We start from the raw sequence: 17,117 nt of genomic DNA, 5'->3' as shown, positions 1-17,117 counted from the left end.
TTCTCGATGCTTGGGGATCCAACATATGGGGAGTTCCTGCTCTGTAGTCCAGTCTGTCTGGTAAAACAGCCCACGTGATCAGTCATGATCACTATGGTTGAAAATACTAAACTTAGATCCTTAAAATTACCTCAGTGTCTTCTAACAGCAGCTTCCTAAATAGTACATTACTTTGATTTTTTCAGAGATGTCGCAATATTCAAATTCTTCAGTGCAATCCTATGCAGACGAGGTTGGACTAGACGCAGGGGTGTCGAACTCATTGGAAATGTGTTATTTAAAGTTCAAAAAATCTTTAATTGTGCTTGTCTGTGTCCTTTATACAGTTTATATCCCTGCTACCTGCCATTACCTTTTGTGATCCACATGGCCCTGCCCAACAAGGTCTCATTTATGTCAGATCCAGCCCTCATAACAAATGAGATCAACACCCCTGGACTAGAGTATCTCTGCATAAAAGGTACAGGTAAAGGTTCCCTTGCTCGAAAGCCAGTCGAATCCAACTCTAGGATTGTGGTGCTCATCTCTGTTGCAAAGCCGAAGAGCCAGCGCTGTCCGAAGACGTTTCCATGGTCATGTGGCCGGCATGACTAAACACCAAGGCGCACGGAACGCTGTTACCTTCCCACTGAAGTGGTACCTATTTATCTACTTGCAATTTCTTGCTTTCGAACTGCTAGGCTGGCAGGAATCTCTGCATAGGATCGCACTATTCAATTCTTCCATCAGTCTAAACAACTTATAAATAAAAGTGACTGCATTGCTCAAAGTACCACTGAAAAACAATTTATGTGTTAAAAACCAGTATAATTTTACAAAGAAACTAGTGATACTGGATACGCACTTCAAATACTGAGGAAATTTTACATATCTCTTTAAATAATGAAATTACATTTTTGAAATGGTGTTTTTATAAGCATTCAGCTATGTTAACCCCCCTCCCTTCTTTTCCTTTAAGGACAAAACTAATTTGCCATGATTGTCAACTGCAAGACATGTTTTCTATATCCACTACCAAAAGCGTCTGGTGGTACTATCTGCAGTTGCTAGGCCAGTGGTCTCCACTGTGCTGCTGCAGGCGTCATGGTGCCACTACAAATGTGTGGGTTGGGGGGGGGGTGCTTACTTGCTTCCTCCCCCAATCACCTTGTCTACAATCCACAGCCACACCTGACATTTCTCCACCATAAAGTGTTTCAGGAACAGGGCCGGCCCGTTATTGTTAAATTTTAGACTCTCGCCTAGGGCGATGGCTCCACGAGGGCGCCATTCTGGCCAGACTCGTCCCCTCCTCGCCCCGCACAGGAAGCCTCTCTTGCCGGCTTCTTCCTCCATCCCCGGCAAGAGACTCCCCTCTTTGCAGCCCCCGAGACAGAAAGAGGAGGAGGCAGGGGGGACAGGTGCGGGGAACAGCCCAGGACGCCCTCTGCCACCCCCACCCCTGTGGTCTCTTTGGAGCTCCTTTTGCAGCCTGGCACAGGCCCCCTCCCCTCGAGTGATCCCGCCCCCCCATGCATTTGCAACTCAGCCCGCCAGCTGCGGCTCCGGCGCCCACCTCCGTTCTGCATAGGGGGGGGCAGAATGTATCCCCGCCTAGTGGGCAAAAAAACCTGGGGCCGTCACTGTTCAGGAAGACCCCTTCCCCAGACAGCACCACTTTTGGGCCTTGCCATTAGGTAATACCCGTAACCTAAGAGGACATTTCTGTTACTGCTCTCCCCGTGATGACAGCCACTTTGTGGCACCCACTACTCTTTGTCAAAATCCCAAATGTCTGCAGCAGTGCCGGCTCAGCAAGGTTGAGGACCCCTGTGCCTCACCCCTTGCCCCAAAGGCGCTGGAACACTCGGACTGGCCAGGTTGTCCCTTTCCTATAAATAGACCGAACTTCTGTCCTGTTCAAAACTAAGTCTGAATGCCTTGCCTTGTCAGTTAAATTAAACGTTACACCATGTGTACAACGAGGCAGAAGTAGTTTTGATGTAACATTCTCCTCACAGGCTGTCTAAAATGGAGGGCTTTTTGTCCTTTCTTATAAATAAGCCTCCGTGTTGTTTCTCCGAGTACATTTGTGAATCAAGCGATGTTTGAAAGGGATCCTTGACCCTGGAGACAATGAAGCAAGTCAGAGCGATACTGCATTTCGTTTGAAGGCGGGCCGCGGTGCTGTGAAACGGGAGCGGCGAGTTACTTAAATCCTTCCTGCTACTCGTGCCAATGCACTGCCCAAGCCCTTGCTCCCTCCCCGTTTTTCCAGTGGGTGTTTCCTATACGCAAGACAGTATGGGCCTTTTCTGCTTGCAAAAAGTTTGCAAAAAAAAAAACCCCCACCGGCGACTCCAGCACCAGGAATGTCTTTAGCAGCATCTGAAGTCCCTTGATCAGAGAGCGAAACGGTCCCCGCGGGAAGCCTTGCCTGTAAGTGTAGCACACGAATAACCGTTTCTTCTTTACGGTGAAATAGATCCGGGTGGGTCGGACAGCCGCGTTGGTCTGAAGCAGGAGAACAAAGTTTGAGTCCCGGGGCACCTTTAAGACGCACGAAGTTTTATGGTGAAATGTGTGTTCTCCCTCTGTCTTCCCACAAGCCGTTAATTTATGCCAGATTTAGCTTTGCAATAAAAAAACAAAAGAAAGGGGGTTGCTTTCCAGCTATAGTGTAAACTTGGCATTCAGAAGTATATATATTTAGAACAACACTGTGAAGCAAATAAAGCTAGGTTGCATTAAAACGGGGGGAGGGAGCAGTGTTGTCTCGATGCCTTTTGGCTCCTTCTGGTAAGGTAAGCATACATGTCCCTGAATTGTTTAATTTCTCTAATTGAGAGAATTGAGTAGACTTCCAGTAATTAGCAAGCATACTCAGAGGGGTTTTGCTATTTCTTTTAATGAAGAAAATAACAATAAAAGGGTTATGCAAAAGTTGTGCTTCAGCATTAAAAAAAAAAGGCAGACAAAACCCGACGGTCATAAAACCCAGCCAGATTGCCTCTCCTAATGCCTGCAAATATGTTTTGCATACTGGACCCAGCCTGCCCAGTGAAACATCCTGGTGGTAAGCCTTACTCTTCAGTTCCAATTTGTATTGCATTCATTTCAATAATGCAAATGCTTTGTTTCTCAGATTGGTAGGCCATAGTTCACTATCTTTTAGAGGACAAACTCCAGAGATAGTTTTGTCTTTCGTTTTCTACCATGGCTTGGAACCATGAAGAACAGTGTTACCCTGATTTAGAGCACCTCAGTCTGCCCCCTTCCCAGCTGCACAAGGCTATTGGAGATGTAGAGGTTCCTGGCCTCCCGTTTTATGTTCAGATGTGTCTCCTAAGAAACAATACTGACTTTTAGAGTTGCCAACCTCCAGGTGGTGGTTAGCTATCTCTTGGGATTGCAACGATCTTCAGTTGGGTGACAGAGGTCAGTTCACTTGGAGAAAATGGCCACTTTGGGAGGTGGACTTCAGGGCATTACACCCAGCTGAGGTCCCTTCCATCCCCAAACCCCACTCTTCACAGGCTCCACTCCCAAAATCTCCGGGTATTTCCCAACCCGGAGCTGGCAACCCTACTGACTTTAATCAAGGGTCACGCTAGTCGCAGCACAAATGGTTCGCACAGGACTGTGCCAGGTGGCAAAACTCCCTAACAGAGTGGTCCAAATGTTTTTTTTCTGAATGGGACACATTCAGGTACAAGTAAGTGAAGTTGCCCAGGTACACTGCAATAAGGGTGTAGCTGCACCAAGCTAAAGACTGTTCGAACACAGTTTAGATAAAGCAAGACAAAAGATGAAATACGGTGTTTCCCCATAGAAGGTATTCTTCCGTGGCAGCCACGCTGATGAAGGACATCCTCCATTTGCTAATTACATGGTGCCAGACCTGCTTACCCAAATCCAATGCTCTCAGGACCAGTATTGTTGATCAAACAATTCAAAACAAACCATTACAGTCTCTAAGCTGGTGACTACAATCATATTATAGGCTCTGGTCACACGGGCTGGAAAATGCGGGGGGGGAAGCATGGCTGTTTGCCCTGGAGCAAAATAATGCGCGGCTGCGCGATCAGACATCTGGTTGAGGTCCCTCGAGGTCCCGTGGTTAGGGGGGAGGTGCCGATCACACCACAGGCAAAGAAGCGGGGCGGCGCGGCACACGGGTTGTGGTTTTTTAAAAAACTGAAGTGTGCGCATGCTCTGTTGGGTGATTGTGAGCATCCCATGGAGACTTGGGGAAAAAAAAACCTTTTTGCAAGGGGACATGGGCGGATGTCGGATGCCACCGGAAACGTGATCAGATGCCCGCCCTTGCCCCGTGGTTTCCGGAAACTAGTACCTCGGAGGTACTAGTTTTTTACCCCGCATCTTCGGCCGGAAGCCTCGGGTGAGCCACAGGAGTTCTACGCTTCCCAGATGTGGCGGTGTGATTGCACCCGGAAAATCCGCCTATCTTCCATCTCTGTAGCATGGCTAATGCTCCGTGTGACCACAGCCATATATATTTGTGCATACAGAAACGTGCCTATGGAAATATATAAGCTGAATGAGAACTGTTATTTTTAAAGTCAGAAAAAGTTTATTAGCCACAATTAACACTTATATAAATACAGCTTGTATGAAAAGGCTACATATACGCAGGCTATATGAAAGTCAAGTAATATGAAGAAATAATTACAAGCATCATGAAATAAATGGTTTAATCAGAATCAAAGATACTGGAAATAAACAACTAGCTGGGGGTACGTAAGAATTTTCCTTCATTGAGGGGAAGTCATCCTCTGGGTTATGCCTCCTACTCTCTCCAAGGCAGGGTTTATCCAAATTAAACTGATCCCTAAGAGGACCAGTAGGAGGTGGACCTTTCCAGTCAGAAAGCCCTGCCTAGCCAGTTCCATATTGTAGTCCCCCCAAAAGAGTGAGAGATAGAAAGATCCTAGTTAAGAGGGGCCTTTTGATTAGTTTCTTCAAGCCATTTGCTCTGCCAAAGGCAGTTAAAAAATTTTCAACAGCCTCAGCAGCCTTAAAGCTTCTTGTGGCAGTGACCAAGAGGAAAAGCGTCAAGGCTCCTTTGAGGGCTGGTTCTTCACAACTCGCCACTCCAGAACTGTGCCAGGCCAAGCCATCATCTCCCCAGGTATGGGGTTATGGTGACTAGCTGGGATCACCTGTGGATAATCCCTCGGAGCTCTCTACAGGCCTAACAGCATTCAGGCGGGCCTCTCCCTCCTTCCCTCCAAGGCCTCGGCAAGGATGGGCACACAAGTGGTTTCTGGATCAGTCCCTGCTTCATAATTGGTAGAGGTAGGACCCCCCCCCCCACGATGTGGCTGGGATGTCCTGCACAGTGCCTGTGCAGGCAGCTCAAAACTCCACAGCTATGGCAGCTCAGGCCTGCCTTCCAGTGCTGTGGGGATGCCCTGAGCTTGCTTCGGCCGGGAGGGCGGGGTAAAAATCTGAATAAATAAATAAATAAGTACCTCAGGATAAGCTTGTCAAAGGAGTGAGTGTACTCCATCCTTTTCCTGATGCTGAAAAAAATTGGGGAAATGAAGGGCAATCCTGGATCTGAAGTACCTCAAGAAGATGGTCATCGGAGGCGAATTTCAAATGGTTAGAACAGTGGACTCCCCCCCCCCAAGGCTAAATAGGGACATAGGATTTTTATCTCACAGGTACTAGCTGTCTGCCCCCAAGCATTTCCCCTCTGCTCTGTTCAAGCTGATTGCAATGCACATTACATAAGAACAAGGTATTTACAAAGCTCATGACTGTGTTGGTGGCAGTGTTTCCTCTAAGATAGTGTGAGCTAGCTCAGTTTTTTAGCCTCCAGCTCACAAATTTTTGTCTTAGCTCAGGAAGGATGGCTCCAGAACAAACTTATTTATGCAGTAGCCAAATCGCTTCTTTACAAGTTTAATGCCAGTAGCTCACAAAATAGAATTTTTGCTCAGAAGACTCCACAGCTTAGAGGGAGCATTGGTTGGTGGCATTTCTCTGGACTCAGGGTTGCATGGATATCCCTACTTGGCCAACTGGTTGTTAAGATCCTCATCCAGGGAATGTATACAATGGGATCTAGATAAGACCCTCCACCTTCTGGTCACTTTAAGAGTCACCTAATCCTGACCTAGGAGAATTCCAGTCCTACCAGCTGTACACAGATAAGAACATAAGAGAAGCCAATGTTGGATCAGGCCAAAGGCCCATCCAGTCCAATACTCTGTCACACAGTGGCCAAAAATACTAGGTGCCATCAGAAGGTCCAGCAGTGGGGCCAGGACTCTAGAAGATCTTTGGCTTCATGGTGTAATTGGAACAACCTGAAGTAAGGAGTATCCTTCATTTGTTCAGATCCCCTCATTGTGATGACCAGTGCCAGTCTTCTAGTTTGGGGGACTCATTAGCTGGCCTAGGGAAAGTAGATAGTGATGGAACGGATGCACAGCATCGATTGCCTGGAGTTGCAGGCAATCAGATTGGCACTGCTAGCCCTCAAGCATCTGATAGCCGAAAGGCACATCCTAGTAAAGATGGATAATGTCACAGCCAGAACACATATTAATCATCAGGGCGGAATGTCATATTGCACCCAACAGAAGGAGGCAACTCTGCTTCTGATTTGGGGAAAACAACAACACCACCTTACAAGTGTTCAAGCTCAGCACCTCCAGGGCTCTTTGAACAGAGAAGCCAACTGGTTGAGTGGACTACATGTAAACCCAGGGGAGTGGTCACTAAATTCAAGGGCCTTCAGAGCTGTCATTCATTGCAGTGGCGCAGGCAGTAAGAACACCTGCTATAACATCAACGAACAGCCACTATGGCTGTTCGAGACCCACCGCGGCCGGAGTGAGCTCCCGGCCCTAGTCCCAGCTCCCGCCCACCCAGCGGTTCGAAAGCATTAATATCTAGCAAGTAGATAAATGGGTACCTGCCCTAGGTGGCAGGGGGCACCTCCTCTAGTGGGGCGTGCAGCAGAGGCATTGACAGCAGCGGCAACGGAGCGGCGATGGCGGGGTGGCAGGTGGAGCAATGGAGCGGCTGAGGAGTGCCCTGCGAGCGCGGCGTGAGCGGCTGAATCCGGCAGAGGCGGAGCCACGGCGGCGTGTCGGCGCAGCACGATGGAGCCGAAAAGGATGATGGTCGGAGCTGCGGCGGTCGCGGGGCCATGCACTGGAGGAGCCCACCGGAGGAAGGCACAGAACAGGAAGAAATCTGCCCCAGGACACTGGAAGTGGAGCGCCGACATCTGAGGCCGCCGGAAGAAGCCAGACTCCAACAACAAGCCCTGCTGCCAGGTGCTGGTAGGAAGTCACCCCCCGTATAATTGTGGCCTTAGTTAGGAACCAATGATTGTGTGTAAGCCGCTCAGAGACCCTTCGGGGTTTGAGCGGGATATAAATTGAATGATAAATAAATAAAATAAAATAAATTGCTTTGGGAATCCTTGCATAGATCTCTTTGCGACTCCAGACAATTGCAAACCACCCTGGTTCCTATCTTGATTCAAAATGTCTCAAGCAGAAGGGAAGCTCCAACTCATCCTTGGCCAGTGGGTCTCCTGTATGCATTTCCTCACCATCTGTTGATTATCAAAGTACTCAACAAATGGCCTATATTACATCTACAGTTGTCATAAGTGCCAGTTCTGGCATAAAGATTAAACATGTTATTTATGCTACATCTTTCTTACTCAGACTCTACACCGGTTACAGAATAATGCAATAAAAGAGCAGTAAACAATATGTGAAATAAACAATGTGATAAAGCTGCTTAATTTCTTTTTACAGACATGAAAACTACAACCCTATTCCCTTTATAAAAATGAAGCATAGGAATGAACCCTGGACTTGGATATATACCTTGACCATGGACGTGGGCCTACTGGTAGTAAAATTTACAAGGCCACAAAAAGATGCAGAAATGTCTTATGATCAAGGTCTACATGAAAGGTTCTATGCAAATGCAAGTCCCAGGCTTCTTCATGTGCTCTGCTGCATGTATAATCTACACATCAAGACTGGCTCTAAAATTAATGACCTCCAGCCAGCTTCTTTAACACCCAGTTAATGTAGCTTCACTATAGTGCCAGTTTATGAATCTGAAGGCCCAAGCCTATTGTACTAGTTAGGAGGATGGGCATAGAAGAGGGGCATCATTGAGCTTGTTGCAGAGGGAGGAAGGCTGAAACCCCTCTTCCATGGGTACCATGGTCCTGCTTCTAATTGGGTACCACAGGAATTGAGGATAGCCACAACTTGTGATTGTGTTACATCTGACACAGGATGGGGACCCCAGACACAACTTCTGCAATATATGAAGAGGCACCTTATAAGGTAGGGCCCAACCCATGCAAGGCTTTATATTTAGACCTTATGTACACTTCTTGCTTTGCAGTCTCTTCTAGTTACTTAGTAGTTGGACTGGGTTTGTCCATGGGTTACTTTATTTATTTATGTTTTTATACCCCACTTTACTCTGTAGTGGAGACCTAAAGCAGCCTACATAATTGTTTTCTCCTCTGTTTTATATTCCTAACAACCCTGTGAAGTAGGTTAGGCTGAGAGAGAGAGAGAGAGTGACTAGCCCAAGGCCACTCAGCAAGAGTCCAAGGCAAAGTATGGATTCATACTTGAGTCTTCCAAACCCTAGTCTAACATTCTGACAACTTGGAAACAGGGATGAAGAGGGGGTAGGTGGCCATGACCACGAGTAGTCTGCCTGAAAGATCTGCCGCCACCTCTCCAACCCCCCCCCTTTTCCTTCATGCTAACCAAAGGGATAGGAGAAAGACCAAAATAACTCATTCATAATACTCTTGTTCTCTTTGGCTGCAGTCACACACACTAAATAATCCACTTTCAGTGCATTTTCCAATTGGATTTTACTGTGTGAACTGGCAAAAACCAGTTGGAAAGTGGACTGAAAGTGGATTATTTAGGGTGTGTGACTGCAGCCTTTTATTCTTTTCTCTCATAGGAGCCTCAGTTTTTTCCTGCTTTCCTTTTCTAAAAATTAGAAAGATTGGAAGGGAAATGTCAGGATGATCTGGTAGGTGACCCAAGAGGCTCCAGAGATAGGAGGGGACCCTCATGGAAAGCTGTAATATCGATCAGCTTTTTGATTCGTCTTCTCATCTGTAGGGAGTACAGTAATGAAGGGTAGATTAGGGTATGCCTTTTTGGGGAGGATGGAGCGGAGATAGGGTGTTATCAGATCAGGGTCAGATTGTATCCTGAGGGGTCTAGAGCCCATGGCTGCAAATTGCTGACCCTGTACTTAGATTTTCTCCGTAGGTGTTTTTCAAAAGTAAATGCTAATTTTAAATATTTACCTTTTTTCCAGGAAAATGAGGACACATTTTATTTGGCACTCATATTTGCCTTTCATCCTTTTGTCATTCTGCGTCCACTGTGGATCATCTGGGAGTGCTTGTAAAATAAAAAACAGGAAGGCAGACTGTAGCCACTTAAAGTTAAGAGAAATCCCCTCTGATCTTCCAACAAACATTACCGCCTTGGATATTTCTCATAACCAGTTAAAGACCTTGCCACCTGCAAACCTTACAAAGTACAGTCAGCTTGTCTACTTGGATGTGGGGTTCAACACCATCTCTAAACTGCAGCCGGAGCTGTGCCAAGTTTTGCCTTTGTTAAAAGGTCTGAACCTTCAGCGCAATCAACTGCATGCACTTTCTGACAATGTTTTTACTTACTGTACCGGTCTGAGGGAGCTTAACTTGGGATTCAACATAATAACAATTAAAAAGGACTCTTTTAGAACTCTAAAGGTAAGGTGCAGTTTTCACTTGTTCTTTTACCAGTGAGTGGATGATACGACTGTCAGTAGTTTTCCTGGCGCTCAAGGAGAGGCTGTTTTCATTTGTGACTGAAACTATCTAGTTGTGGATAGTTCACTTGTTTATCAGAAGTCCCCAACCTTGTTGAGCCTGTAGGCTCTGTTGAATGTTGAGAAGGGTAGTGAGTGACCCTATAAAATTTCTGTGTGGGGAGAGGGCAGTTGAAAAATGCAAAGGGCTCTATGTGGGGCTGCTTTTGAAGATTGTCCGGAAGCTACAGCTGGTACAGAATTCTGCTGCCAGAATGTTGACTGGACAAGGCTGTAGGGACCATTTCAGCCTTCTTCCGTCTACAATGGCTTCCAGTTTGCTCCTGGGCTCAATTCAAGGTCCTGGCATCGACTTTTAAAGCCCTATATAGTGTGGAGCCAGCATACCTGAAGGACTGTCTTCTGCCATATGAACCTGCCTGACCATTCAGGTGACCTTCAGAGGCCATGCCTTTGAGTGCCCTGGGCAGCTGAGACTAGACAGGTGGCAACCTGAGAAAGGGTCTTCTTAGTCATGGTGACAAACTGCGGAACTCCCTCCCCAGAGTGATATTTCTGTCTCCCTCTATCATTGTCTTCCACCAGCGGGTGAAGATTTTTTTGTTTTGTTTGGCAGATTTGATCATAGATCTCTTTGCCTTTCATTTAGTTTGATCCCGAGGGTTCTGTTCTAGAGATCTACATGCCCACCACCCCAAACTACAATTCCTAGGGTTCCCTTTGAAGAAGAAATGATATTAAATATTGTAACACAGGTATACCGTTGGTAGATAAAACTGCAGTGTAATGTTCCATCTTTCCCCTTATTATAAACATCAAAGGATTATCTTTTCTTCCAGAAATGCATTGTGATGTCCTCATCATCAGACATGATATAATCTAAAACAGTTGGAACTTCATTGTCGCTAACGTCATATTCTGTTGCTGGTAATGTTTCAAAGATATGGAATTTATTGGTGAACTTCTGTTTTCTTTGTCTCCTCAGAATTTGAAATCATTGGATGTTTCTCATAATGGTCTATCCTCTGCTAAATTAGGATCCCAGCAACAGTTAGAAAGCCTTCAGGAGCTTGTGATGTCTCAGAATAAAATTACCGAGTTAAATAAAGAAGACTTTCTTTTTCTTAGTAACTCTTCATTACAAATACTGGACTTGTCATCAAATCCTCTAACAGAGGTAAAAAAAAACCTAAATAGCTGGGTTGTGGTATTATGACCATAATATTGACTTGAGTTATTTTAGAGTCACCTAATTGTCTTTTGCTAATTTAACATCGTGTGCTCAAAACATTAATACAGCCACAACTTCCCTTGTCTGTATGACTGGTGGTATAAAATGTTTGATGAATGAGTGTAATTTTTCATAAATGGATAGTACAGGTGTGGGGTTATGTGGAATATACACAATGAATGTGTGGATTTTCACAAATTGAATGAAAGCCAATGTTTCAATAATGGAGATTCTAATATATTGGCATATTAAGTGGGTGCAGCTCAATAAGTTTTATATTATATAATTATTCATTTTTCTTGCTGAAGTACTGCATGTCTATGACTGTGACCAGGATCACTACCTAAAAAGTAGTCCCCAGTGCCTTTTATTGTATTTGTTTAATTGAAAGCTACTTATAAGCAAGGACCAAAGTAAATATTATGTATGAGGCCCTCTCATAGATCAGTAGCTTCCTATGTGGGGAAATATTCGTTTCTTAGGAGGGAAATGAAAATTTCCCTCAGAATCTCTCTGTAATACCACCTTCTTAGAAATCTGATTTAGCTAGTGATATCATCATTTCTAAACAAGCTTTTAGGCAGCCTTTGTATCTCATTCCATCGTCAGGTTCTTTGGAAGAGTGCCGGGGTATATGTTTTGCATGCAGAAGATGCAACATTCAGCTCCAGCATCACCAGTCCAAATCACTTCAGGTAGCTGGTCAGAAAAGACTCGGGGAGGCACTGCCCAGTCAGGCTAGATAGACCAGTTGTTTGATACACTTTAAGGAAGATTTGTACGTTCATATGTTTATGTATTTTTTTATCTTTCCAGTTTTACCCAGGCTGTTTCCATGCTATTGGAAATCTATTTGGTCTTAACTTGAACAAAGTTCAGCTGGGGCCTAGTACAATGGAGAAGCTTTCTTTAGGATTATCCAACACGAGCATCCAGAATCTCTCACTGAGCCAAGTGCAACTTTCACGTATTTCCAACTTGACCTTTAATGGACTGCAGAGAACGAATCTCACTATTTTAGGCCTATCTAATAATTATTTGTCAGTGATTGAAAATGGCGCTTTTGCCTGGTTCAAAAATTTACAGACTTTAAATCTAGAGAACAATAAGATTGCACATCTGTTTTCTCATTCCTTAGATGGACTGAGCAATGTCAATTATCTGAATTTGAAAAACTCCATTAACAAAAAAATTGATGATTTTGCTTTTCAGTCACTAAAACGTTTAGAGTATCTTATTATGGATGATAATACATTTCCAGAGATTACTCCTAAAACATTTACAGGTTTGGAAAATTTGAAAAACTTGAGTTTAAGCAAGTGCATTATCACCTTGGGAACAATAAAAAGAACAATAACAAACAGAACGTTTTCATCTCTTGCTGATTCTCCTTTGCAGTTTCTTAATCTAACAAGAACTAAAATCACTAACATCCAAGCTGGGGCATTCTCTTGGCTGGGAGAATTAAAAACTCTAGATTTAGGAATAAATGAAATTAGCCAAGAGCTCACAGGCCAGGAATTTCAAGGTCTTAGTAGCATTGAGACTATTTATCTTTCTTACAACAATCTCCTGACCTTGACAAGCGATTCATTTACATTTGTTCCAAGCCTTAGAAAGCTGAGGCTTAGGAGGGTAGGTTGCAGCAACCTTGATATCTCTCCCTCACCGTTCCACGTATTACAGAATTTGACAATCCTGGATCTTGGGAACAACAACATTGCTAATGTGAGAGAGGATCTGTTTGATGGACTCCACCAACTTGAAATTTTGGATATGCAGCATAATAATCTGGAGCGGCTTTGGAAGCACGCCAACCCAGGTGGTCCTGTTCTCTTCTTAAAAGGCCTTCAGAACCTAGGTCTGCTTGATTTAGAATCTAACGGCTTTGATGAGATTCCAGGAAATGTTTTCCATGGGTTATCCAAATTAAGAAGCTTGAATTTGGGATCCAATAACCTGAATTTGCTTCCTGAGTTAGTCTTTAATGACCTGGCATCTCTGACTTCACTGTTTCTCCAGAAGAACCTTATTACAGCTGTTGAAGAAGAAGTGTTCGGTACAGTTTTCGCAAACTTGAAAGTACTAGACTTGGGGTCCAATCCTTTTGACTGCACTTGTGAGAGTATAGCCTGGTTTGTTAACTGGCTCAATATGAGTAAAACGTACATCCCAGGTTTAAATCAGTATTTATGTAATACCCCACCTAAATATCATAGTACTGTGGTGGTACGTTTTGATACCTCGCCATGTGATAGTGCCCCATTTAAATTGCTCTTCATTGTGAGCACTACTGTCATATTGCTCCTCATTTTTGTGGTCCTGCTCATCCACTTTATAGGATGGAGAATAAAATTTATGTGGAACGTGTCCATAAATAGAGTACTAGGATTTCGAGACATAGACAGACCCCAACAACAGTTTGATTATGATGCCTACATCATCCATGCTAAGAGGGACAAAAACTGGGTATACAAGAACTTTATTCCTCTAGAAGAACGCAGACAAAACAACGAACCCATCGTTAGGTTTTGCTTAGAGGAGCGAGACTTTGAAGCTGGGATATCTGAATTTGAAGCCATTGTTGATAGTATCAACAGGAGCAGGAAAATTATATTTGTCGTCACCAATCATCTTTTAAAAGATCCCTGGTGCAAAAGGTAAGAGAACGATTGCATGAACTGGGTTTCTGTCTGTGTATTGCAGGGCATATACACACTTAAAACTATTACAAACCTACAAAACAAGTTACTTTCCGGTTTCCTAGTCCAGGAACCCTGGGAATTGCTGCTAGCTAGCTATGGCAAATAGGGCATTTTCAAACCCTCGCAGAACAGCACTGCAGCTCCCAGGATTTTCTGTGGGAAGCCTATAGAGTTCAAACTTGGCAATTTAAAATTGTGCTAATATGTAGCACTACTGTGAAATCCTAAATGGAGTTACACCCTTCTAACAGCATTGACTTCAGTGGACTTTGATGGGGGTTACTCTGTTTAGGATTGCAGTGTTAGTCACCTTACTTCATTAACAAAGAACAAGTTATATTGGTATTAGAGTCCAAAGTTATAAGAACTATCATTTTTTAAAAGCCTTTGTTGTTATCCGGCTCAGGAGGCTGTGCACGTTGTATATAGCAAGTACTGTTTATTTATGTACTTAGAAATGATGTTTCTCTTTGGAGAATCTACCACCAGCAACTTACAAAATTAAACACAATGTATCTATTTTGAACCCAGTTGATTTTTATGTACATCAGTATGCAGTTAGAACAATTACCTTTGATTTTTAGCCAGGGTAGTTAAAAATTACTAATGAAGAACATTTTTTCACTTTTGTTCCTAAATATCTCATATCAAATAATTGGATTTAACAGGGAAAATGAATGTAATACAAACAGGGATTTCAAATTCTATTCTTGCCATTTCTTCAAGCTGAATTCATGACCCCCTCCTCCATTATATATGTTGAATTAGAACTTACATTTGTGGTTTACTGTGAGCGGGAACAAGTAATGATAAGGTTGTACTGTACCAACTAAGACTCCAAATTGTCCGTGTGCTGACCAAATTTGCATTGTTAGAACTAGCCTTGCAAGATCTGTGCGAAACTGTTAAATTATTTGATTCATTTAAATCTGAGATTGTATTTTTTAATATTTCAATTCATGACAATCAATATATAGTAATCAATAAAACTGAAAATAAAATGCTAAAAATGAATAAATTATAGTTACAACAATGTCAGCCCAATGTTATGTACCTCATCTTGTAAGGGTACATAAAATTGTTCAGTTAAGCAGTAATCAGAATAAGAAATTTCTCTGCTAACCTCCTATGGATGAGAATTCCAGGGGGTCAGAGCCATAGTTGAAAACGCTATAACTTGATTTGGTGGAAAGATGGAACTCTCAGAAGCCTATGTTGGCTGGTCCTTAACTGATGGGCAGGCTCACATTGTGCCATCACTATAAATGGGGCATTACAGAATAATGTAAGCAACAAGGACAGGACCTTAATATTTGTTACTTTCTTTGTCTCCTCTCCACAAAAGACTGCCCAGGATGTATCACAACATAAAAAAAATCAATCATCAGTAAATCATCTGGGTATTTAAAACATTTTTTTAGAGTCCCCTTTATAAAGCAGGTGAAACACTGAATGCACTAAAACAATTGCACTCCTTTCGTTTATAGGTTCAAGGTACATCATGCCATACAGCAAGCTATTGAACAAAGTCGAGATTCCATCATACTGATTTTTCAACATGACATTCCTGATTATAAACTGAATAGTGCTCTTTATTTACGAAGAGCCATGTTCAAATCTCGCTGTATCTTGGAGTGGCCAGCACAAAATGAACGAGTCAGTGCATTTTACCAGCAGTTAAAGTCAGCACTTAAATCTAGCAGTCGGATATGGTGAAATTTTTAAAGCGTTTTTTAAAGGCTGTGTTGAACTATTTTGGATTTTGCATTTCAAAAGTCAAAATGCTATCCCAAAATTATGATTTGGAGAGAGAGAAAAATTACAACCATCTCTCAGGAATTTTTTTACTGTGCCATCAAATAAAAAATAATGAATGGCATTAACTGACTCCAGGCCAAAATGGATATGGCCCACACACCTGTACATACTACTGTTTTCTGCTTGTGAGCTTTTTTCTGTGGCTGTTACGGAAATAGTCTTCTGGAGGAAACCAGAAGGTTTTAGTTTCTTCTGCACTTTTAGATGGCTTTTACTTTTAGAGACTTTGGCTCCTCCGGATGATTGCTTGGTTGGGTGCCTTGAATTTGAAAGCTTTTTTCTGATTGTGGTTTTAATTTTGTTGCTCTTTGGTCTGTTTTTGATACTGCTTTTATTATTGTTCATGAGTCCCAGTTTACCGGGAGAAAGGCAGGATTATACATGTTTTAAATAACACAAATAAGTAGAATATTATAGAGTAGGTATGTTATGAAATCCGGTTTGTGTATGTGTGTGCATGTGTGTTTTTATTTCAAAAAGTTGCCTCAGGAAGCAGCTAATATGATCGGGGAAGAAATGCTCGGGGAATGAGTATCCAACCCTTCCCCCCAGCACCATTTTTTTTACCCATCCTATTGGCTAATTGAGAACAGCATTGGAGGAAGATGTCACAGAGGGTCTTTTTGGCCCTCAGAAAGTTCTAAATTGTACTAGAGGGCAGAGAGAACACCCCCTTGCTATGCCTTCTACCCCCCCTCCACTCCTGCCTGGGCCACAGGGAAAGATGAGAAGCTTTTATCCTGTCACATTCCCAACAGGATGAGAGCTGAGACCTATTACCATGCTAGGAACGAAAAGAAGTTCTGAAAAAGTCAAAGTCTGTAACTGGGATCCTTTTTACCCATTGAAAGGGACCACCCTGACTGGAAAAAGCCACCCTTCCACATGTACAGCATGATCTGTGTGTCCTTTTCTCTCATCCCTTCTCGTAGAGAATGAGGCATAACGGCAATGTCATTCCCCCCCCTGAATTTATTAATGCTCACAGACCAAATAGTCATAAGCAAATGGAAAAAGATACAAGATACATAATTACAGTACAGTATTTAGATTATAGGGGTCGTGGTGGCTCAGAGGTTAAGATGCTGAGCTGCAGACTGGAAAGTCTGTAGTCTGGCAGTTCGAGACCCTAGTGCCGCATGATAGAGTGAACTCCCATCCCTGGCCCCAGCTCCTGCCAACCTAGAAGTTTGAAAGCAAGAAATTGCAAGTAGATAAATAGATACTGCTTTGGTGGGAAGGTAACAGCGTTCCGTGCGCCTTGGTGTTTAGTCATGCCGGCCACATGACCATGGAAACGTCTTCAGACAGTGCTGGCTCTTTGGCTTGGACACGGAGATGAGTACTGCCCCCTAGAGTCGGATTCGACTGGCTTTCGAGCAAGGGAAACTTTTACCTTTACTTTACATTTATTTGGAGCTGCGGTGGCTCAAGTGGTTAAGACGCTGAACTGCAGGCTGTGGAAGGTCAGTAGTTCAGTGGTTCAAGACCCGGGTGCCGCAAGACAGGGTGAGCTC

General features: G+C 43.5%; 1 protein-coding gene across 1 annotated transcript; it reads left to right on the top strand.

The window, feature by feature from the left end:
* Positions 1-2,320: 2,320 nt before the first annotated feature.
* On the top strand, positions 2,321-15,498 carry TLR3 (toll-like receptor 3). The gene is made up of 5 exons (XM_015425002.1): positions 2,321-2,418; positions 9,343-9,787; positions 10,832-11,023; positions 11,894-13,737; positions 15,270-15,498. Exons 2-5 carry the CDS (start codon positions 9,347-9,349, stop codon positions 15,496-15,498), a joined length of 2,706 nt encoding a protein of 901 aa, XP_015280488.1. The 5' UTR covers positions 2,321-2,418; positions 9,343-9,346.
* Positions 15,499-17,117: the final 1,619 nt, after the last annotated feature.

This window comes from Gekko japonicus, unplaced genomic scaffold (assembly GCF_001447785.1).
Source record: "Gekko japonicus isolate JY-2015 unplaced genomic scaffold, Gekko_japonicus_V1.1 scaffold2225, whole genome shotgun sequence".
In the NCBI taxonomy this organism is placed as follows: Eukaryota; Metazoa; Chordata; class Lepidosauria; order Squamata; family Gekkonidae; genus Gekko; species Gekko japonicus.
Note: the sequence above shows the minus strand (reverse complement) of the source record. Positions and strands in the feature narration are given on the sequence as shown.

Bases quoted from the DNA above. Each gene is read 5' to 3' on its own strand.
- TLR3 (XM_015425002.1), top strand. From the start codon at position 9,347: ATGAGGACACATTTTATTTGGCACTCATATTTGCCTTTCATCCTTTTG. The intron at 9,788-10,831 runs GTAAGGTGCAGT...TTGTCTCCTCAG, and splicing joins ACTCTTTTAGAACTCTAAAG to AATTTGAAATCATTGGATGT. The intron at 13,738-15,269 runs GTAAGAGAACGA...TTTCGTTTATAG, and splicing joins AAAGATCCCTGGTGCAAAAG to GTTCAAGGTACATCATGCCA.